Source organism: Abramis brama (genome assembly GCF_963993115.1).
Source record: "Abramis brama genome assembly, chromosome: 13".
In the NCBI taxonomy this organism is placed as follows: Eukaryota; Metazoa; Chordata; class Actinopteri; order Cypriniformes; family Leuciscidae; genus Abramis; species Abramis brama.
This window is the reverse complement of record NC_139975.1, coordinates 3,410,261-3,431,774: the sequence shown is the minus strand read 5'-3', so window position 1 is coordinate 3,431,774 and position 21,514 is coordinate 3,410,261. Positions and strand designations below refer to the sequence as shown.

At 36.9% G+C, this 21,514-nt stretch overlaps 1 protein-coding gene across 3 annotated transcripts in view; it reads left to right on the top strand.

Annotated features, from left to right (window-relative positions):
• trpc3 (transient receptor potential cation channel, subfamily C, member 3) overlaps positions 1 to 21,514 on the top strand; it is a 51,574-nt gene that overhangs the window by 17,603 nt on the left and 12,457 nt on the right. For all 3 annotated transcript variants that reach the window (XM_084133087.1, XM_084133086.1, XM_084133088.1), the window contains 5 exons: positions 5,699 to 5,863; positions 7,836 to 8,052; positions 13,467 to 13,700; positions 15,726 to 15,990; positions 18,732 to 18,927. In XM_084133087.1, the coding sequence (XP_083989213.1) occupies positions 5,699 to 5,863; positions 7,836 to 8,052; positions 13,467 to 13,700; positions 15,726 to 15,990; positions 18,732 to 18,927 (1,077 nt within the window). The remainder of the gene's footprint in view (positions 1 to 5,698; positions 5,864 to 7,835; positions 8,053 to 13,466; positions 13,701 to 15,725; positions 15,991 to 18,731; positions 18,928 to 21,514) is intronic.

The window sequence follows — 21,514 nt, the reverse complement described above, 5'->3', positions numbered from 1 at the left end:
GTCTCAGACACACAGGGCCCTATTTTAACGATCTAAGCGCATGGTCTAAAGCGCACGGTGCAAGTGCACTTCACTGCCGAATCCAAGTGGTCTAAAAGGGTCGTCCCTGTTCTCTTAAAGGGATAGTTCACCCAAAAATGAAAATTCTGTCATCATTTACTCACCCTCAAGTTGTTCCAAACCTGTATGAGTTTCTTTGTTCTGCTGAACACAAAGGAAGATATTTGGAAGAATGTTTGTAATCAAACAGATCTCGGTCCCCATTGACTTCCATAGTAGGAAAAAAATATACTATGGTAGTCAATGGGGACCGAGATCTGTTTGGTTACAAACATTCTTCCAAATATCTTCCTTGAGGGTGAGTAAATGATGACAGAATTTTCATTTTTGGGTGAACTATCCCTTTAATGAGTAATGGGTGTGTTTTGTCCCTATTCTCTTAATGAGTAATGGGTGTGTTTTGGGCGTAATGTGCAATGAACCAATCAGAGTCTCATCTCCCATTCACATTCACACTTGCGCCATGGCGGATTCGCTATTTACATGGAGGAATTTGCAAGCGGAAAAACTGAATGTTTCTCCAGAGCACAAACGGATATGATCGTGTGTGTGTGTGTGTGTGTGTGTGTGTGTGAGGTTAAAGCATAAGCAGACCATCTACGGGTCAAGCCGGATTCCACCATATCTTTATGTACACAATATTAATCTTTTAAAAGTGTACGCGTGTTGTGGACCAAATTACAAATGCGCTCTTTAAATAACAAAAAAATATTGCGCCATTGACTTTAGAGCAGGGTTCAGTTGGTCAATGGCTCAGTCTATTTCAGTTCCTCAAAATAACAACAGTCCAACAATGCGCCAGAACACACACTCGTTCTCAGACCAGCAGCTCATGGGCGCACAAATAGGCGCAAATGCATTTGCTATTTAAACAATGAGAAAATGATAACTGCGTCAGGCTGAAACTAGCAAAACACACTTGCGTCGCGCCTGGTGCTACATTGCACTGAGTGTATGATAGCGCCCATAGACTTTAACAATCATCAGCCGTCTCTAAAGGTGTTGAAAGATGGTTGTGGGTGGAAAGAGATGTTTTGACAGTGATAGTTGTGTTGTAATGAGCCGGTTTGTCCCTTCAGGCCACACACACTCACTCACTCACTCACTCCAGAAAGTCTGGTTCTCGCTGTAGCTTTAGGGCGTCTTTTTACAAATGACTGAGTGAAAGCAGCGCCACAGGCCGCAGACTCTACGCTGATGATCTTATCGTTTAGTGAATTACACTAATGTCTGGTGATTCTTCTCATGGGATTTAAACTATTTTGTCTCTGTTATTTAGGCTGAGTGCCAGCGTTTAGTGTGATGCTGTTTGATTGAATGGTACAACAATATACTAGAACAAATTATTGTGAATATATAACATGTTAAAATGTCCCTGTATGAGTTTTTGTCTCGTATTTATATCATATGGTATAGTTAAGCAATATCACACAAGTAACGAGCGCAATATCACACATGAGTGCAAATGTTTCCCCCGAATGGCACGAGTGCAAACGTGACACTGATTTTATACATCAGTTCAATAAGAAGTTAATATTGTGATATATTTTAGACACAATATTGTCTGTTTTTGTTACCTATAAAGCCATAGCAGAGTGACTGTGCTTCTCATAGCAACACATAATGGATTTTCTGAATGAATTCGCGTTTTGAACGAATCGGGTGAATCAATGATTCAATGATTCATTCATTAAGAGAGCCATTTACTTTAATTCCTGAATAAATCTGCAGTTCGAGTGAATCAATCGGGTGAATCAATGATTCAGTGATTCATTAATTAAGAGAGCCATTTACTTTAATTCCTGAATGAATCAGCCGTTTGAATGATTTGAATGAATGAATGATTCAGTGACTGGCTCGTTTAGACATTTACCGCCACTTACTGGCAGTTGTAGTTTCTTATTTAGAGTAGGCCTATCATTAAAGGGACACTGTGGAGAAATTGTGTTTTTTTCTCACACGGTTTTTTTATTATTTATTTTTTAGCATTTTTGGGAGGAGTACAATTTACATATGTGGTTTAAACAACCAGATGCATTTACACTTGTTCAGTTTCGTCTGGAATGCGTCTCAGACCTCCTCCTGAAGTGGTTTGAGCGTCTTGAATGCGTTTCGGAGGGCATTTACACCTGGTTTTTTCACGATCGGATAGCTATCCCATCTGAGAAAACGCATGAAGTGGTCAGGTCTAAACACAACAGCCCCCATGACAAAAACATACGCACAAAAGCCGAAAACAAACGCTGGTTGGCATCTCACTTCCATAGACAGTATATAAACGCTCACGTCTGAATTTGAGGAAGTGGTGGGGGAAGTGACGTATGCCGTAAAGCAGTCGAATTTTGTAGTTCTTTTTGTGCTCGGGTTACTACCCGAACCCCGAAGTTACATAGTGCCAGTAAAAGCGATATAGACCCCGTCAGGCTATGGCAGACGTGTCATTCAACCTATTGTAAGTCGATGTACCATCACAAGGGTCTTGGTAATATATTATGAAGGTTGAAAAGTTACACGGTGTGGCTTTAAATAAATAAATAAAAATCAATATTAATAAAAAACCTATTAAAGGTATAGTTTACCCAAAAACTCAGTCATAATTTAGTACATAAGAGTTTATGTGTAATAAATTCTGTTGAATCAAATAAAATATTTTAGCTACTTTTAAAGTACTTTTTAAAGCTACTTTTAATGTCTATTTGATGTTTTTCTCATTTAACACAATAATGACTTTAAACGATCATTTGAGGGTTATTTCTTTGTCAGATTTAATGTGTTTTCATCGCCACATTGAGTAATTAATTAGCTTTAAAAAAAAAAAAAAAATTATCATTTGACAGCTCTAGTATATACATATACACGACAGCTAAAAAAAAAAATGTCAAAAGAAGTTTTTTGAAAGAAGTGTCTTATGCTCACCAATTCATTTATTTTATCAAAAGTATAGCAAAAGGATTAATAATGTGAAATATAATTTACATTATATAGGCAGTTTAGATGCTACATGGTACTTCCATGGTAATATTATTGTAATGTTGTTTTTACAGCATGAATAGTTATGAATATGCTAAATACTGTTTAAATGAAACCGAATGCATTAAAAACTGATTGTCCCCGTTTTCAGTCTTTCAGTTTTCTGTCCTCTTCTCAGTAATATAATTGTGGCCTGTTATTCATAGCCGTTCTTTCGTCCCGAGTTCATACTTTCATTTAATTATGTGGATGTATTTTCAAGTCATTTATTCTGAGCCTCATAATTTATGGCAGGAAGGGGTTTATAGGACAGCCGTGAAATTAACACCTGTTTTTCTCTGGGGATTGAAGTTAATTAACCTACTACCTTAATACAGACCGTCCGACACACGGGAAGTGGCGGTGTGTGTGTGTGTACGTGGCCCAGAAAACACATGTTGGATTGCACACCTGGGGTGGAATGGAGAACTTTGTTTGAAATAACTAAAATAAACTTCTCATAACAGGCATCTTTAAAAATCTGTGAATGATTTCAGCCATTTTACTAACTTCAACCATACACTCTCTGCTTCAAAACGCTCTTTAAACTGATGGACAGAGTGCATTCTGACTAAAAATGTAATCTGCAAGATGTCATTTGCTGATATTATATGACTATCCTGGCTGTTATGTCAAAAACAGTCAATGTCATGCTTTTAAGAGCCTCTAAAACATATACTGTAATAAACAGTGCTATTTTAGTATCGTTGAGGTACTGTTGTAGTTTTTTATTAATTAGATTTCAATCATGACACCTCTGAATAGTTTTAGCATGTTATCGACTATGGCTATGTTAATGGATTTGGTCTTGCTACTTCTAAAAGATACACAGTAGGGCTGTCACTTTTGTGAAAAAAAAAAAAACCTGTTTGATTTTTGAGACATAAGTGTTCATTGAATCGATTGTAAAATCGATTTTCCATGTCTAAAGACGTTTTCATTTTAAACGCCAAATATAGGCAAATCCACAGACAACTAACAGGCATTAGGACGAACGTAAAGGCTTGAGACGCGCACAAGTAAGCAATATTCCTGATGATTTATTGGCGTGAAGTTTCGTGCACAATGACAAACAGGAGTGCAACATTCTCGAAAAAACAATAAGCAGAGAGGACTGCCATAACATCAATGAAAAACATCACTGCAGGCTTCAACATGGCTGTGTTTACCATTAGAAATGTCCAACAAATTTCGCCTACGTAGGCGATTGAAGACCGGAGCCCGAATCTGTATCTGAATGCATGAGACTGTCTGAATACCGGCAGAATTCACAGTTTTGTAGTAAAAAGAGACACATTATGCAGAAGTATAATCTGCTGTTATGTGTGTGTGTCAGAGCCTGCCGTTGCTGTGTGACGTGCGTTCGCTGCGGGTGTATCGTGACGAGCTGGACGCGCTCCGAGAGAAGGCCGTTAAAATCGATTCCCTATTTTCGTTTTCGAAACTTGTGTTGGTTGGTCCGATCGATTGTGCAATCGATTTTCTAACGTAAGGTGACAGCCCTAATACACACACACACACACTGCCGTGAGCGTGTAAATAATGCTGCTGCTGCATAAGAAGACATACATAAATCCTGTTGCAGATTTCTGCAGGTGGAGCTGGGGAGGTGGAGGGGTTCAGAGGAACTCTGATAGCGCTAGTGATGTCCAGTTCATCATCTTTTGAACCGGTTCTTTTTAGTGAACTGGTTGAACCAGTTTACCAAATCAGACTGAACCATCTGAAATAGTTCACAACTCGAGTCAGCACAGGTTTACAAGTTACTAAATTCAAAACTCACTTTTGGACGTGCCTGACAGTCGCTCCGTCTCAAAATGAGCCAATATCAAGGAGAATTGATCCTATGATGCCGGTTTTATATATATATATATATATATAACCGGCATCATAGGATCAATATATATATATAAACAGCTACTTTTGAATGGTCATCAATGGAGAAAGATCTGCTGAATAACTGAAATGAGGACTGGACCAGAGTCTCTCTTTACTGTCCTTCTGTTCTTCCTGCTGACAGGAATAATGCATGCTCTCTAAGTTAATTTTTCAGTGATTCCACATAACATAATAATGACCGGAACCCTTTTCTGCGCCATCCGCTCCAGATGAGTTGTGTGTCTGCTGGGATGTCTCGATGGTTTGTTGCTATGGTGACGTCTTGAGCAAACTTCGCAAGATGCCATCATCGCACGCAAAGCCATCGTTTTAAAGAAGGACATATTTCAGTGTTTATAGCCGAGACAGAATTTTTTATGCAGTGTTAAACAGCTAATTTTAACCAGTTTGCATAATCCAACGTTAAAAAACCCTCCAGTCTTCAGTGTCACATGATCCTTCAGAAATGATTTGCTGCTTAAGAAACATTTCTGGTCATGTTGAAAGCAGTTGTGCTGCTTCATATTTTTGTGGAAACTGTGATGCTTTTTTTCAGGATCCTTTGATGAATAGAAAGTTTAAAAGAACAACTTTTATTTGAAATGGAAATCTTTTGTAACATCATAAATGTCTTTATGCACGTTTGATCAATTTAATGCATTTTGCTAAATAAAAACATGAATAAAAAAATACTGACATACTTTTGAACAGTAGTGTTAATTATGCCACAAATGTGCCTCTCTTTCTTCAGTTTGTGGCTCATCCGAACTGTCAGCAGCAGTTGTTGACGATCTGGTATGAGAATCTGTCTGGTCTTCGGGAGCAAACCATTCCCGTGAAGTTTCTGGTGGTTTTGGTCGTGGCACTGGGACTCCCCCTGCTAGCTGTGGGGTATTGGTTTGCCCCGTGCAGTAGGGTAAGACGCTTTTACACACACATATATATCATCTGTAATATCATGGCTATTTAGCCCTTTATATAAACAGGGCTGTGTATTTGAGCCCTGCATTGGCCAAGAAATCCAGCCCTAATTCGGCCCTGGCCCGACAACGTCTGCAATTTTTCTGCCCGAACCCGACCCGAGACCATCATCAATATCACTTTAAGCTCTCTCTGACGCACGCTCTCTGATACACACGCACACACACGCTACTAAGAGGTAAACTTTTATTATAGGCCTCAAACATAACCACCACCACCGACAATCATGCCCACAAATATTAATACAGACTGTCCATTACAGAGAAGCATAAGCATAGAGAAGAGAATATGCAGTAGAGAATATTATATATCCAAGCTATGTGATCCAGCAGCAAATAAGTAAATAAAGATTTATAGCCTACCTTTTTTTGATGTTAAAGTACAATTCCGGTCTGTCTTTATGAAGTATCTTCTTATTAAACTGTCTGTACACTTACAAAGTTCTCAATGCTTCGGTTTGCATGTAGAAAGACATCGGTTTGCATGTATTAACTGGCTATTTTGAGCCTTGTTACTGGTATTAACTAGCGATTTCTTTTTACTTACTCTATGCCCTATATACTAGCGTTATAAGCTAATCAGGGGTTCGAGCTAAAACTGGGTACGTTCGATTAGCATGAAAACACATCCCAGAGAACGGTTGACTCGGTACCCATGTGTTATTAACCCCTAGGTTCATTTTGCGCCGGAATTGTCCTTTAAGTAACTTTACTGAGAGTTGAACTCTTCGCCAACTGGCTAACGTTAAATAATAATAATAATAAAATGTAAAAAAATCTGTTGAACTGAGTAACGTTAGGCTACATGTACGTTAGTTATCATTCATTGTTCACTGTTTGGCGCTTGCAACGCCAAGGTCATGGGTTCGATTCTCAGGGAAAGCAAGAACTGATAAGAATTTAAATGTGTACCTTGAAAAGCAATGTAAGTTGCTTTGGATAAAAGCATCTGCCAAATGCATAAATGTTAAATGTAAATGTTAAATGTAAAAAAAACACAAAAAAGCCCGGCCCGAATGGACTCAGGGTGTCGGGCCTCATGGCCACCTGACGGGCTTGCAGACCTCTATATATATTTATATATATTTATAATATATATATTTAGACATTATTAAAGGCTAATTCATAGCTCTATTAGCCTGGTAAAAAGGCTTTACATTGCCAAAGCATTGACAGAGCTTTGATCCAATGGTGTTGTTGAGCATTGTCAAATTTACAGCCAACAATGGGAAGCGTCCTGATCTCATCCTGAATTTGCCGAGTTAGACACATTCCTGGGTCGACATGTTTTGTGGATCCTGAAACAACAAAATGTAATGCTAACCATATCCTTGCCCCTAAACCTACCCCTACCCATAAGTTACCCTAAAATCAGTAGGAAATGATAGGTGAATAACACTGGTATAGAAACACCTAACCCTGGTTGTGAGCCTAAACTTGACATGAACTGTAAACCTGTTCCTCAAATCTGATTGGTTGATTGGAATGTTGTTCTAGTATCAACAAAGAAGTTGATCCAGGAACATGTGGTACTTGGTGAAATCAGGTCCTACATCACCTTCCACTCTATTTTAGTAGTGTTTTCTCTGCAGTTGTCAACTCTGAAGTTACTTGTGTTGCTATATATGCCATGGTTAAAATTGTCATGTTTAAGATGCATGCAAAGCTACAATGTAAAAAAGAAAAATTCATTATTAAGTTTATTTATTTCATTAAAAGCTTATTGGAGTTAGTTTGTCATTCTACTTAAAAATTTCACTTTTTTTTATTGTTACTTGCTGTTTTCTTGTAATTGTTTGTGAGTTTCAAAAAGTAAATCCTTCCCTCTTTTTTTCAGTGTAGTGAGTCTGTGATTGTTATTAAACATATTTTGTTGATCTGCCATTGATCTTTTCCATGTTTTCTCAGCTTGGTAAAATACTGCGCAGTCCTTTTATGAAGTTTGTTGCTCATGCGGCCTCCTTCATCATCTTCCTGTGTCTGCTGGTGTTCAATGCGTCCGATCGGTTTGAAGGAATCACGACCCTTCCCAACGTCACCGTCACTGACTACCCGCTCCAGATCTTCAGAGTCAAGACCACACAATTCTCCTGGACAGAAATACTGATCATGGTCTGGGTTGCAGGTAATGCATGACATCGGCAATGCTTGTAATCAATATTTAAAGCTACAATGTGTAAGATTTTGTAATAAAATATCCAAAAAATGTTATATCCAATTTTTAATTTCAGAGAAATTCCAGTTTTAAATAATGGCTCGTCCCTGTTCAGTGTCGCCGGTCAATGACGTAATATCCGCGTTATCCTGGTTTCCGCTCGTTCTGCCATAGTAACCATGGCGACAGACGTGGACAACTGCGTTGCGTCTAGCGGCGCGCTCACGCTGTTGTTGTTTCGTTCAAACATTATGGATCATGGCAAGCAGACTTTGGGACAAAAGGAGAACTAAAACGAGGATCAATATCAGCGTGGCGTTTTCGAGATGCTGAGAGCTAGCGTCCGCGGCTAACTTAGACTTGACAGAGATGCGCAAATGTAGAGGTGAGCTAATGTACATAAAACTAATCAATGTTATACAGCTCAACATGATGAAATGTTAGAATATGATCAGTATGTTATGCTAATGTTGATCTCGCTCACTGCTAGTCTCATACAGACAAACTAACACACAGAATAACATTATAACTTTAACACACTCAAATGCAGTTTAGTGTGATAGTGTAGAGCGAGTGAAACAGCGCTGCGTTCCCTCACAAGTGTCATTCGTCTAATAAACTGCCCTGTGTGAGTGTTATTCAGCACTAGCGGGTAAGTTAGTTCGGTAGAATGAAATGTCCTCGTTCCTTTATATCCGCGGGACTCGCGTGTGGCGCTGAGATCTGTCTCTCATTAGCACTCGCGCCGCTTCATTCCACAGTCATGTTAAACACATCAGTGTATTCACTCATCCATAAACATTATTAGATCCATCGGCATGACGACAAGAGCCATAATTCCGCTTATGCGTCATCAACCGACGCCTTTGTTATTGTAAGAGGTTAGCGACCCCTAGCGGCGGAAAAAATTACATATTGTAGCTTTAATTTATATGATTTCAACACTACATGATATCCCTTTGTACAGCTAGTATGTATACTTGAAGATTTAGACATTTGATGAGGATTTTATCTCATTACTGACTAGGATCTCATTTGTGACTGTCCTTTTATATATAAAATGGTCAGTTTTAGTAATATAGGACATTTAATTAAGGTACTAATCTATCACTTTCAGAAATAGAGTTCCTCACTCCAGGACCAAAGCAGGACGATCAATGAACCTCTCAATCGTTTTGTCCTGATGAGACTGACAGAGAGTGAGAGTTTGAGTGGATTAGAGCCAGTGATCTCTGAACTGAATGAAAATAATGTGTTTTCTCAAACACTTGTTTCCTCCCGGGCAACAACTTACAAAAAATAGTGACGCTTCTACAGTTTTCAGTAGCATGACCAGCCATTGCTCATCTGTTTCCAAAACTGTGAAGCTTTTTCTAACCTGCTTTCCTACAGCGAGAAGTGTTGGGAAGTGTGAATCATTTTAGTGAATCAGTTCATTCGGAAAGTTCATTTCAATTAAATATTAAGTTACACATTTTCAGTTCTTTAGTTTTAACATATTTCGTTTAATCACAACATTTTCTACTAGGTTTTTCAGTTTCAGTATTTACTGTAAATGATCTGTTCAAGATTAATTCTGTTATTTTTGCACCTGATAAATATTGCTCTGATCGAAGAATATATTTGGGGTTGGTCCGATTTTCATATGTTTTTGAGAGAAGTATCTTCTGCTCACCAAGGCTGCATTTATTTGATCAAAAATACAGTAAAAACAATGAAATATCATTACAATTCAAAATAATTGTACATTTTCTATGTGAATATATAGTAACATGTAATTTATTCCTGTGATTTCAGCATCAATACTCCAGTCTTTGATGAATAGAATGTTTAAAACAACGTTTATTTGAAATGGAACTTTTTGTAACACTATGGGCCCTATCTTGCACCCAGCACAATTGACTTTGTACACCGACACATGTATCATTCCTATTTTGCACCCGCGCACAGCGGACTTTTCCCTCCACAGACGCACGTCGGTAAATTAGGGAATGAACTTGCGCTCCCGGGGCGGTTCAGGGAAAAGAGGAAGCGTCTTCCGGCGCAAACGTTCCCTGGTGCTATTTTGCAGTTTCAGAAAACAATTCCGCCACAGACCAGAAGAAACCTCGTCTAAAGTCAGTGGCACGTTGCGCATGTTATTCAGATGCTATTTTAAGGGCGCATGCTTGGCCATAATGTAGCGTGTGCACAACGCACATACACTTTGCTTCTCTCATCTACACACAGACGCAGCAGTTCTCATTTTTAGAAAACCATACATAATTACAAGGAAAAATATTACCACACGAGGGAAATCATTGTGGTGTCCATGAAGATGTGAAAAAACAGGCATAAATCTAGCTTACACATTTACCCAAATTATCATACGCCTGTTTAACCGAAGCTAATCTGTGTGTGTTTCTCCATCCCCAATGTCACTTCTCTGTGTTTTACGGCCCTGACGAGAACGTCGGTCTCCTCGGCTGTGAACGGCTCCTGGCAAATCCGCCGTTATAATAGCAATCCGCCATGGAACAAGCGCGCCTGCTCTTAAAGGGAATGTGAGATGACGCTCTGATTGGTTTATTTCACGTTACGCCCAAACCACACCTATGAGTAATGAAGCTACTTCAGACCAACACATTTTAGATTTGCGTCGAGCGCAAGAGTCATTTATCCCGCCGGTATAATAGCAACAGCGCCCGAGATCCGCACACAAAGTTACTTGCGTTTCTCGCTTGATAATTGCGTTTCAGATCGTTAAAATTAGGGCCCTTACTGTGTCACTTTTGATCAATTTAATCATGTGTCCTTGCTGAATAAAAGTATTAATAGTATTAAAAGTATTACTTAGCTCAAGCTTTTTAACAATAGTGTAAATCTATACCATTAGTTATATATTTTCCAACAGTTATATATTAAAATGTATTGCCTCCTTAAACAGCCTTTATGAGTTTAGGTATTTTTAAGTAACATGTAGCGTGACTTACTACTTTTATTTTTTTAAAGGGCTTCTTGACTGTAGTTAATCTAGTTAGTATCTTATCGTTTAGGAAGGCACAGTTCCACACTCACGTCAAGAAACAAAAAAAGCAAGCAGAAAGGCACTGTTCAGCATAATATTTTCTAGCCATTTGCAGCGAGTCATGTTCATTCATCACTGTCGTATTGTGAAATAGATTTAGTAATGCGAGGCTTTTCGCAGGCAATGCATCATTGAGAGAGCTCAGATTGGATTGAGTTTAGTTCCCATTTGGTTTGTGGTTCAGAGAGTTCTCCCACAATGAGTGCACCTCATTACATTTGGTGTAAGAAAATGTTTTGCTGTTTCAATGCAGGATAATATGAGCCAGGACAATATCGGTCCTTAGCTGAAACACATATGTGCATCTGTTATTTGTCATTTTGAGAGGAAAGCAGTAAGTTTAGAGATTTTTTGGGGACTATTTTCCTCTTCCAGGTTTGAAATCAACGTGAGGATGTGATTCGTTCCTGCACTATTGCTGCAGTGCCTCTTAATTATTCATGATACTATGTGACTTGTTCTCTTGCATGGTGCAAAAATCCAAAAAGTGTTGTTTGGTTTCCACCTTGATAGTGACAGAGTGACAGGCTCTCAGTAAATGACGACACATTTGAAATGTTAACGTGAAAAAGCCATCCTCACTGTGTGTTAACCGATCGAACCTGCTTGGATTGTGAAAGTGACCATGCGTGGAGTCCATTAGTGGTGTTATTTTTCACTCTACAAGCCAGAAGAGTGTCGCCCTATGGACACTTAAAGTGCATGAAGTGGAAGTGACGTATATCCGAGTGAAACGCTTCTGGAACAAGAACAAATGTGGGCGGGGCTTGATGTTGTCTGTGGGGAATTGATTGGATGGTTGTGGTTTGCTATTGGCTGATCTCATGTGAGTGACAGGTTGCCCCGCCCACATCATCAGAGAAGAGAAGAGATGCTGCGAGAGGAACTTATTCTCATTCAAGATTATTAAAACAATAATAATGTACACAGATAAATCGTTTAGAATAAATACTGCAATATTCCATAAAAAATAAGAATTGTCAATTTTGATTACATTTAAAGACTCTCAGCTTTCTCGTATGTTGGAGGTGGAGATTTATAGCCTTTTCTCACAGCACTTGATATAATTAAACGTATAAATTTAATGGCGGATCCAGAAAGGTTCAAACGACAATCACCAACTGGAGATTCACCCGCTGTAAAACGAGAAAGACTTCAGAGAAAAAAAGAGACTGCGACCGGCCCATGTGAAAACAAGGATAATATCGGAAGGACATTAAATGTAGTCACGCAATGCTGATGTTGTTAACATTAACAATTTGAGAACAAAGTATAATTTGCACAGTTTGACGTGATATAAGCCATCGTTAGATTTAATCAGCGAGATTTACTGCAATGCTTTTTTTCCCTGAGTTGGTGAGAACAAAAGTGGATGTTACTTGTTCAGACGACATTTTCCGGTGAAAATTCTTATGTTGGTCAAACTTCCCAAAAGTAGAATCTGTGATTGCAAATGATCCACACCGGCGGCGACTGACAGCCGCACATTCTCCTCAAAACATCGGATTCATCCGCGCTGTGCCGTGCCGAGACACAACCCACGTAAAGCTGATCATTCCGCGAATAACTGCAATTACAGATTTCGAACAGAGATGGCGACAAAGAGGAAAAACTGCGACTGCAGCTTTAAAGTGTGAGTTCAGAATGTTAATGTGATTCTAGTGCTCATGCTAGTGTAACATAGGTAAAGTGTGTGTGGGAAGGTTGATTATAGTGGTGACGGTTGAGGGCTCAGCGTGACCCCTGACCTTCTCGCTTCAACACCAGCTCCTGTTCTCACTGATTCCTCTGGCTTCTCTCGTGGGAGTTTGGTGAAGTAATGGATTTATACTTTTGGAGATTAAATCACAGTTCTATCCCAGCATGCTTTCCGTGTCTGATTAAATTGAGTGATGTATTACTTGGATTTCCTTCGGCATTCTTCTAACTTAAGCATTAAAGTACAATGCAAATGTAGTTCATCGTTTTAACAGAATTTGCTGAGGCTTCATACAGAAGATTATCATACAGTGATTTCCCTGTCAGACTGTGTTCTCCTCCAGCTCTTTGATTGCATGATTAATTTTCTCTGTCTAAATCTCTCTCTCATCTCTTATGTCCTCATATCTCAATATGAAAACGCATGAGCTCAGTCCACAATCAGTTTTCTGCACTTTGATTGTCTTGTCTGATCAACTGGGAAAATTGTACAATCCCATGGCGTTCACCACAAGAAACAATTTAGATTAAGTTCTATTTTCAACCACACCATAACAGCTGATAATGAAAAATGTGGTGTTTTCATGGTTGAGTATCAGAATCGCTGTGTTTTCTGCAGGAATGATGTGGTCGGAGTGTAAAGAGCTGTGGACGGAGGGACCGAGGGAATACATCATGCAGCTCTGGAACGTTCTGGATTTCGGCATGCTCTCCATCTTCATCGCCGCGTTCACCGCACGGTTTTTCGCCTTCATGCAGGCCATGAAAGCCCAGGAGTATGTGGATGAGAATATCCACGCCGCAGACCTCTCGCTGGTCACACTGCCACCAGACATCAGATACTTCACATACGGTGAGGAGAGTCTGAGCGCTGCTGTCACTCCGAGAGAATGTCTTAAAGTGACACACTGCCCGTGTGTCATTTTAGCGGCATCTAGTGGTGAGGTTGCGAACTGCACCCAACAGAAGTTATGGTGGCCGACAGGAAGTGATGTCGTCGCCTGAGACAACAGAGAGTAGCCAGTTAATCAATGAGGTTTCTTTACAAAGATTAAGAAATTAGATTTACTTAATTATTCAGTAAAACAATGTTATTGTGAATATTATTGTCACCTGTTCATCATTGTGTCAGTGTTTTATCCGCTGACTTTAGCCTGCTTCTTGAAGAACAACATAGTGACGAAACGCGTTTGTCCGTTCAGGGCCACCATAGAAACATGTTGATGTAAGCGGACCCGCGGTGTGTGTAGAGAGATATGCTCATTCTAAGCTAATAAAAACATAACGGTTCATTATGTAAGGTCTTTATACACCACTGAAAACAGAGTTATATATATGATATTGCATTTCTGTTAACAGATCCTCCTAAATATTACACAATGCCCCTTTAAAACATTGAAATATACATGAGATTTGGTAGTATTATGATTTAAAACATGATTAAATACACTGAAGTTTTCTACATGCACGGATTTGCTGATGTGGACACCATTGTATATAGAGAAAATCAAGTTAAGGAATTTAACGCACTATAATTAGACAACTGTCGTTAACTAAAACTAAAACCATTAACAATCTTTTTCTTACTTGAAACAGAAGAAACATTAACTGAAATACTTTCTGAATTGATTTATTTCTGCTAGTAGACAGAGCAACATTTCTAGTTTAACTTTAGTTTAACTTGAATTAATAAACAGGGTTATTTGACTGGAACTAAAACTAAAACGTTTTTTTCCAAAAATGAAAGATCAAGTACACATCTAAACGAACCACTGTTCCTCTAACCTTCTTTCAGCAAGAGACAAGTGGCTTCTGTATTATTAAGACTATAGTATGATCTCATTGAAATTAAAAGAACTAATATAACTAGAGACTTTTTTTTTTTTCTTTTTTTTTACTAATAAAAATGAAAAACAACAAAATTCTTAAAACTTTTACTAAAATTAAAGTGAAAATAAAATATGAAAAATAAATTAAAACATTAACAAACTATATTGTATCAAATCAGTATATCCGAGATTCTAAATCAACACTGGACAATAATATATCATCTTAAACATTTGTTCATAATGCTCACTGTGACACGCGATCCTTGCCTTTGTCCAAAAATGTAAGCTCAATTACATTAATCTTTTAAAGGGGTGGTATAATGCCCTTTTCACAAGATGTAAAATAAGTTTACAAATTTTAGCTCAAAATACCCCACAGATATTTTTATATAGCATGTTAAAATTGTCACTTTTTGAGGGTGAGCAAAAACGCACTGTTCTGTGTCTGTCCCTTTAAATGCAAATGAGCTGCTGCTCCCGGCACAGGGGGCGGAGCTACAAGAGCTTGTGTCCTTTTACCTCACACACACATGCACTGAACATTTCACAAACTTTTAGCCTTTTATGTTCAAACCGGAGTCAGAAAGATGGAGAGACTCAAGAAGAAGTGACAACATGTAGAAGCAACAGGACATTTCTGAATGGTTAGTTGATGAATTTATGAAGCTTATGTGTAGTTATCTTCTAGTCATTGATTAGCATATTCTGTCTTGATAATTTATAAATCGTGTTCAGGGGGCGGGGTTTATGTAAATTCTAGGGTTGGTGATGTCACTTACCCGGGAGGAATGTGGTGTAGTCTCTACCAGCCGTTTGTTGTAGTCCTTAAAAAGCGATTTCTGTAAAAGCAAATATCTCCCTTTGCTTTGAACTTTGAGCGTCGTGACTTTGCAGATGTTGTTTATGATCAAACAGCAACATTACACACTAACTAAAGTTAGAAAAGTCAAATCATAATCAACCACCCCTTGGCACACTGATAGACCGATACACCAGCCTGATTAATTATCTAACATTTAAACACACTACTGTTCCTCTGACTGTTTCAGCGAGAGATAAGTGGCTTCCGTCGGACCCTCAGCTGATCTCCGAGGGTCTGTACGCCATCGCTGTGGTCCTCAGCTTCTCTCGCATCGCTTACATTCTCCCGGCCAACGAGAGCTTCGGGCCGCTCCAGATCTCCCTGGGCCGAACCGTCAAGGACATCTTCAAGTTCATGGTGCTCTTCATCATGGTCTTCCTCGCATTCATGATCGGCATGTTCATCCTCTACTCATACTATCTGGGGGCAAAGGTCAATCCCGCCTTCACCACGTGAGTGACATGCACTGAGATTATTTACAAGAGAATACTATTTCAGTCTTTCTACTTCAGTATTTCATGTTTACTTGCCGTTTGTGAAATTTACTAGCAATTTTTGATTGGAAATTGTTTGAAAGTAAATTCAAGACCAGTTTTTGTCAGTGTCCATGTTCTGCAAAATATATTGTTTGAGGAAACATTACTGCACAAAAATATGTACAATCAGGGATGTGCATAACTACATATTTTCAAAGCGCACTAGTTGAGATAACCAGGTATAAATAGTTTAATAGGTCACGTCTACCAGACCACATGTTCTTGTACTAGTCGACCATCCTGACACACTTAACACATATTTCTAAGTACTACCAAATAAAAATCATTTTAATATCTTAAAATATTTTTTCATTGTTTTAAATGTTTGTATTTATTTTATAATATTTTTAAAAACATGTTAAGTGGAATTTTCTAATTATTTTTTTAATCAAAATCAAAGGAATATTTTTTATTTAAAAAAAAAAAAAAAAAAAAAATGTAATCAGATTTTGTAATGATTTTTAAAAATATTTTATAACAGATTTTTTTTTTAACTATTAAAATGTTTAATTTTTAAATTAATATTAAAAATATAAAATTTAAATATTTTATTTTATCTTTTTAGATTAGGATTATTTGTATTTATTTTGTTATGGTTTTTAACCATTTTACTGTTGAATTTGTTGTATTTTTTAATAAAAATTAATTATACAATAATTTTTTTAAATAACTTATTTAAAAAAAAAAATAAAGATATAAATAACTTTATTCAAGTAAATTCCTTTTTTTCTCAGTGAATTTTCCTTTTTTGACTGAGTATGTTACTCATCCTCCCACAGTGAATGTGACCGTACATCAGTGTAAGATGGTCGTCCGCTCGAACATGTGGTCTCTCAGGCGGAGATACAGTGGAAGTGTCAGTCCTGTGAAATGAACTCTTGGTTTTCCCGCATCAAAAGTGCTGGAGCTCATTTCACAGCAGAGTGACTCCGACAGGACGAGGTTTGTTTCGCAGCGAGCAAGAAGTGATGAAACAAGTCTGACAAGTCAGCTAATGTATGTACTCAAACAATAGAGCGCATCATTCTGAGCGGAGGATGTTCATTTACACAGGAAAATACATTTACATTGCTGTCATTCTCCTACAATCCCAGCGGATTTTACTTACAAATGTTGAAATGTTACGCCGTTGTCCGTTTTACTATCTAGTACTTACAGTAATTGAGTGTTTTTTTACTCACACCAACCACTAAGCCAGTTCATATTTAAAGTCAACATGAAACAGTGTTTTAATGGTTAGCTAAAACTAAAACTATTTTTAAAAAACATTTTCAGTCATTTCAATTTCAATTACAGTTTTTTTATATACTAATTTTTTTTCAGTTATTTGCCAAGGCAACATTTCTCATTTTACAAGTTCAAGTTCTAAAGTTAAAAGAAAAACAATGTTTTTTTAAAAGAAAAAATTATATAAAATTGACAAAAACATACAAAAATGACTTAAATATAAAAATAAAAGCTAATTCAAAATATGAATAAATACTATAATAGTATATAAATAACACTGGCATTAAATCAAAATCTGTGCACATTATTCCAAAATAACACTGGTACTAAAATAATTAAAACTAAATCATCTAATAATAAAAATTAATAAAATTTACATAGACATTTTAATAATAAAAAAACTAATAAAAATGGAAAAACTTTAACTAAAATTAAAGTGAATTTAAAAAATAAATTGTATATAATTGTATGATCTCAAGAAACTAAAAGAACACTGATGCTAAAACCAAAAAAAAACCATTAAAAAACTTTATATACTTATTTTATTAAAAAATACATATTTTATAAATAAAAAAAACTAATAAAAATGACAAAAACAACAAAATTGCTACAACTTTAACTAAAATTAATGTTAAAATAAAATAAAATAAAAATACAAATAAATTAAAACATTAACAAACTATATTTTGTTGTGTTGTAATGGTTAGCTATAACTAAAACTATTTTTAAAAAACATTTTCAGTCATTTCAATTTCAATTATAGTTTTTTTTTATATACTAATTTTCTTTCAGTTATTTGCCAAGGCAACATTTCTCCTTTTTTTTTTAAGTTCAAGTGCTAAAGTTACTAAAACTGAAATAAAATTCATTAAAGCTGTTTTTTTGAAGAAAAAATTATATAAAATTGACAAAAACATACAAAAATGATTTAAACTTGAAAATATGAAAATAAAAGCTAATTCAAAATATGAATAAATACTATAATAGTATATAAATAACACTGGCATTAAATCAAAATTCATCTGTGCACATTATTCCAGACACACAAAAAAAGCTTGTTTTATAAATATTTAATATCTTTCTCTGCCTCTGAAATGATTTTACTTTTCTACTGATGTTACAATGTGCTTTAATGTTTCACACAATTCCTGAAGATAAAACACACTCTTAAAAATAAAGCTTATTTTTTGCTATGTGTGATTCCATGAAGAATCTCTAACTTATAATGCACAAAAGTTTATTTTTTGTGGATCTCAGATTATTAACTGGTGAACCAAAAATGGTTTCGCTTTTCTGTCACCTTTGTGTTTTTGTGTTTGCATCTTTTTCTTGTTAAATATCAGTTTCGCATCACATTACTGATGTAAAACGTGTTAGCGCAGCTTCATGTTGACTGTAAACTCTCTCTTCCCTCTCGTCTGTGTTCACAGGGTTGAGGAGAGTTTTAAAACGCTCTTTTGGTCCATATTCGGGCTGTCTGAAGTGTCCTCTGTGGTTCTGAAATATGATCATAAATTTATCGAGAACATCGGCTACGTGCTTTATGGGATCTACAACGTGACCATGGTGGTGGTTCTGCTCAACATGCTTATTGCCATGATAAACAGCTCGTACCAGGAGATCGAGGCGAGTTCATATTTTCACTTGAAATAAGAGTTCAGATTAACATCACCAACGCCGAAACTTAAGAACAAGTTCATCATAATCAAGATTTAAAGTGAAAATCCAGTTTTTAATGTTGTTTATATGTCTATGTGGTGTTTTTAATATGCTTTAAGACAAACCATGTGTAAATTCATAAGTCGACACCATTGCTGAGTATTTTCTCCTTAAAACTGCAGTGAACCAAAGACAGTCTCGCTTTGAAATCGCTGGTGTTTCTGACGTCACAAACTACCTTGTAACCAATCAGATCAACGTGTGATCGTCAACCAGTGGATCACTGAGCTGAGTGAGTGAGTGGAGGCGGGGCTCATTTGCATATTCATAGAACCGCGCATACTAAATGAGGCAAGGGTGTCGAGTTACATTCAAGATATTTTAAGGCATGAAGAGTTTTTTTCAAGGAAAAAAAACGCTTAAATATGTCATTTTGGTGATCAAAGATGAGTTTTAAGAGATACAATTATTGACTACAGTTTAATGAGGTCAATACTAAAGAATAAAAATCTATCATATGATACGTTCTTAAAAATAAAGGTTCCAAAAAAGGTAACAAGTTCAGTGCTGAGAGAGAGAGAGAGAGACAGAGTGAGCGAGAGATAGAGAGAGCAGAGAGAGAGAGAGCAGAGAGTGAGCGAGAGAGAGAGAGAGCGAGAGAGAGCAGAGAGTGAGCGAGAGAGAGAGAGAGAGAGAGTGAGCGAGAGATAGAGAGAGAGAGAGAGCAGAGAGTGAGAGAGAGAGAGAGAGTGAGCGAGAGATAGAGAGAGAGAGAGAGAGCGCGAGAGAGCGCGAGAGAGAGAGAGAACAGAGAGAGCGAGAGAGAGAGAGAGAGAGAGAGAGTGAGCGAGAGATAGAGAGAGAGAGAGAGAGAGAGAGAGAGAGAGAGAGAGAGAGAGAGAGAGCATTGGTTTGGGTCCCCAAATTAGTAAGTCCGTCCCTGAATAAAGTGTTTGTGCTAATGTTTCAGAACATTATTAAAGACCACATAACTTTGAACGAACGTTTTGTTAACATCACTGGAAGAACGTTTGTTCCTAACTTTGAGAGAACCTTTCCAGAATATTCTGATAATGTTCCCCATTATCTGGGAATGACATAAAGAACCAGTTTTGGTTCCCTAAAGAACCCTTCAGTGATCAGTTCTTAAAATAACCATTTCTTTCTTAGTGTGAAGAACATTTGAGTAATATAAAGAACCTTTTCCACCATGAAGAACCTTTCATTTCATTTCATGGTTCTTCATGGAGCCACAGATGCCAGTAAAGAACCTTTATTTTTAAGAGTGTATTTGAGTTATTGATCGTTTTAGGCTTCTTTGCCAAAAGTACGTCTGGAGTCAGATCCGGCTTGTCCTCTGTGTTCCTCTAATCCTCCGGGAGAAAGACCCAGAGCTGCATGTTAAACACTGCTGTAATCTTTCAGAAGGATACGAGACGGGCTTCATCTCTCGCTGAGCGATTACACTTGTGCAAATGGCCCGTACTTCAGATCTCCAGAGGAGAGGCGTGGAGACAGAAATGTCACAAACCCATTACAGCCGAAACAACAAAACACTGCAGATCAAACATCTAGTCGACCGCACCACTGCGCAGAATTATCCTGATCTCCCATCCTCACTCACTCAACTCAGATTTCTCAGGAATTCAAAGCTATTTGTTTTACATAAAAATTATTTTAATCAATGTTTTTTTTTTTACTTTAATTTTTAATTATAATTAATTATTTTTATATTTAATTATAATTTTTTAAATATAATTTAATTATTTTTATATTTATTTTCTAAATTATTTTTTACTGATTTTATTTTATTTTGAATTAAAGTTGAATTAAAAAAAAAAAAAATGTTTTTCTTAAAGAATTAGTCATTTTTAAATGTTTTTTTTAAAGATTATAGACATGTTAATTCAAGTAAAATCCCTTTTTTTACAGTGAATTTGCCTTTTTTTTTTCTTACAGTTTTTTTTATTCGCTTTGGTACTATTTTCACAAGTTAGGTGTACATTTTCAAAACTCTTAGTGCTAATATTACAACAGATCACAGTTTACACAGTTTCTATGGAACTTGTTTGCAATTTCTGATATGGAAAACCAAATGTAATTAATTATTTTTACATAAGTGATTATAGATAATAACCACCATGATGTTCAAAGTGTGTGCACATGCATGTGTGTGTGTGTGTGTGTGTGTGTGTGAGAGAGTGTGTGAGAGAGTGTGTGTGAGAGTGTGAGAGAGAGAGAGAGAGAGAGAGAGAAATTTGCCATTTGTGCAAATACTGTAAAGCAGAATAGAGTATAAGGGAGAGGAAACAGTCAATGAATGTAAAACATCAGATTGATCAGAGATGCATCAGTAGAAGGGAGACAGATGGCATCAAATACAGTATTTTACATTACAGTATGTATGCAATACTGTAAACATTTACATTACATTTATGCATTTGGCAGACGCTTTTATCCAAAGCGACTTACATTGCATTTCAAGGTACACATTTACATTCTTATCAGTTCTAAACAGATTACCATGGTAGAGACTGCCGAATTACTGTAACTC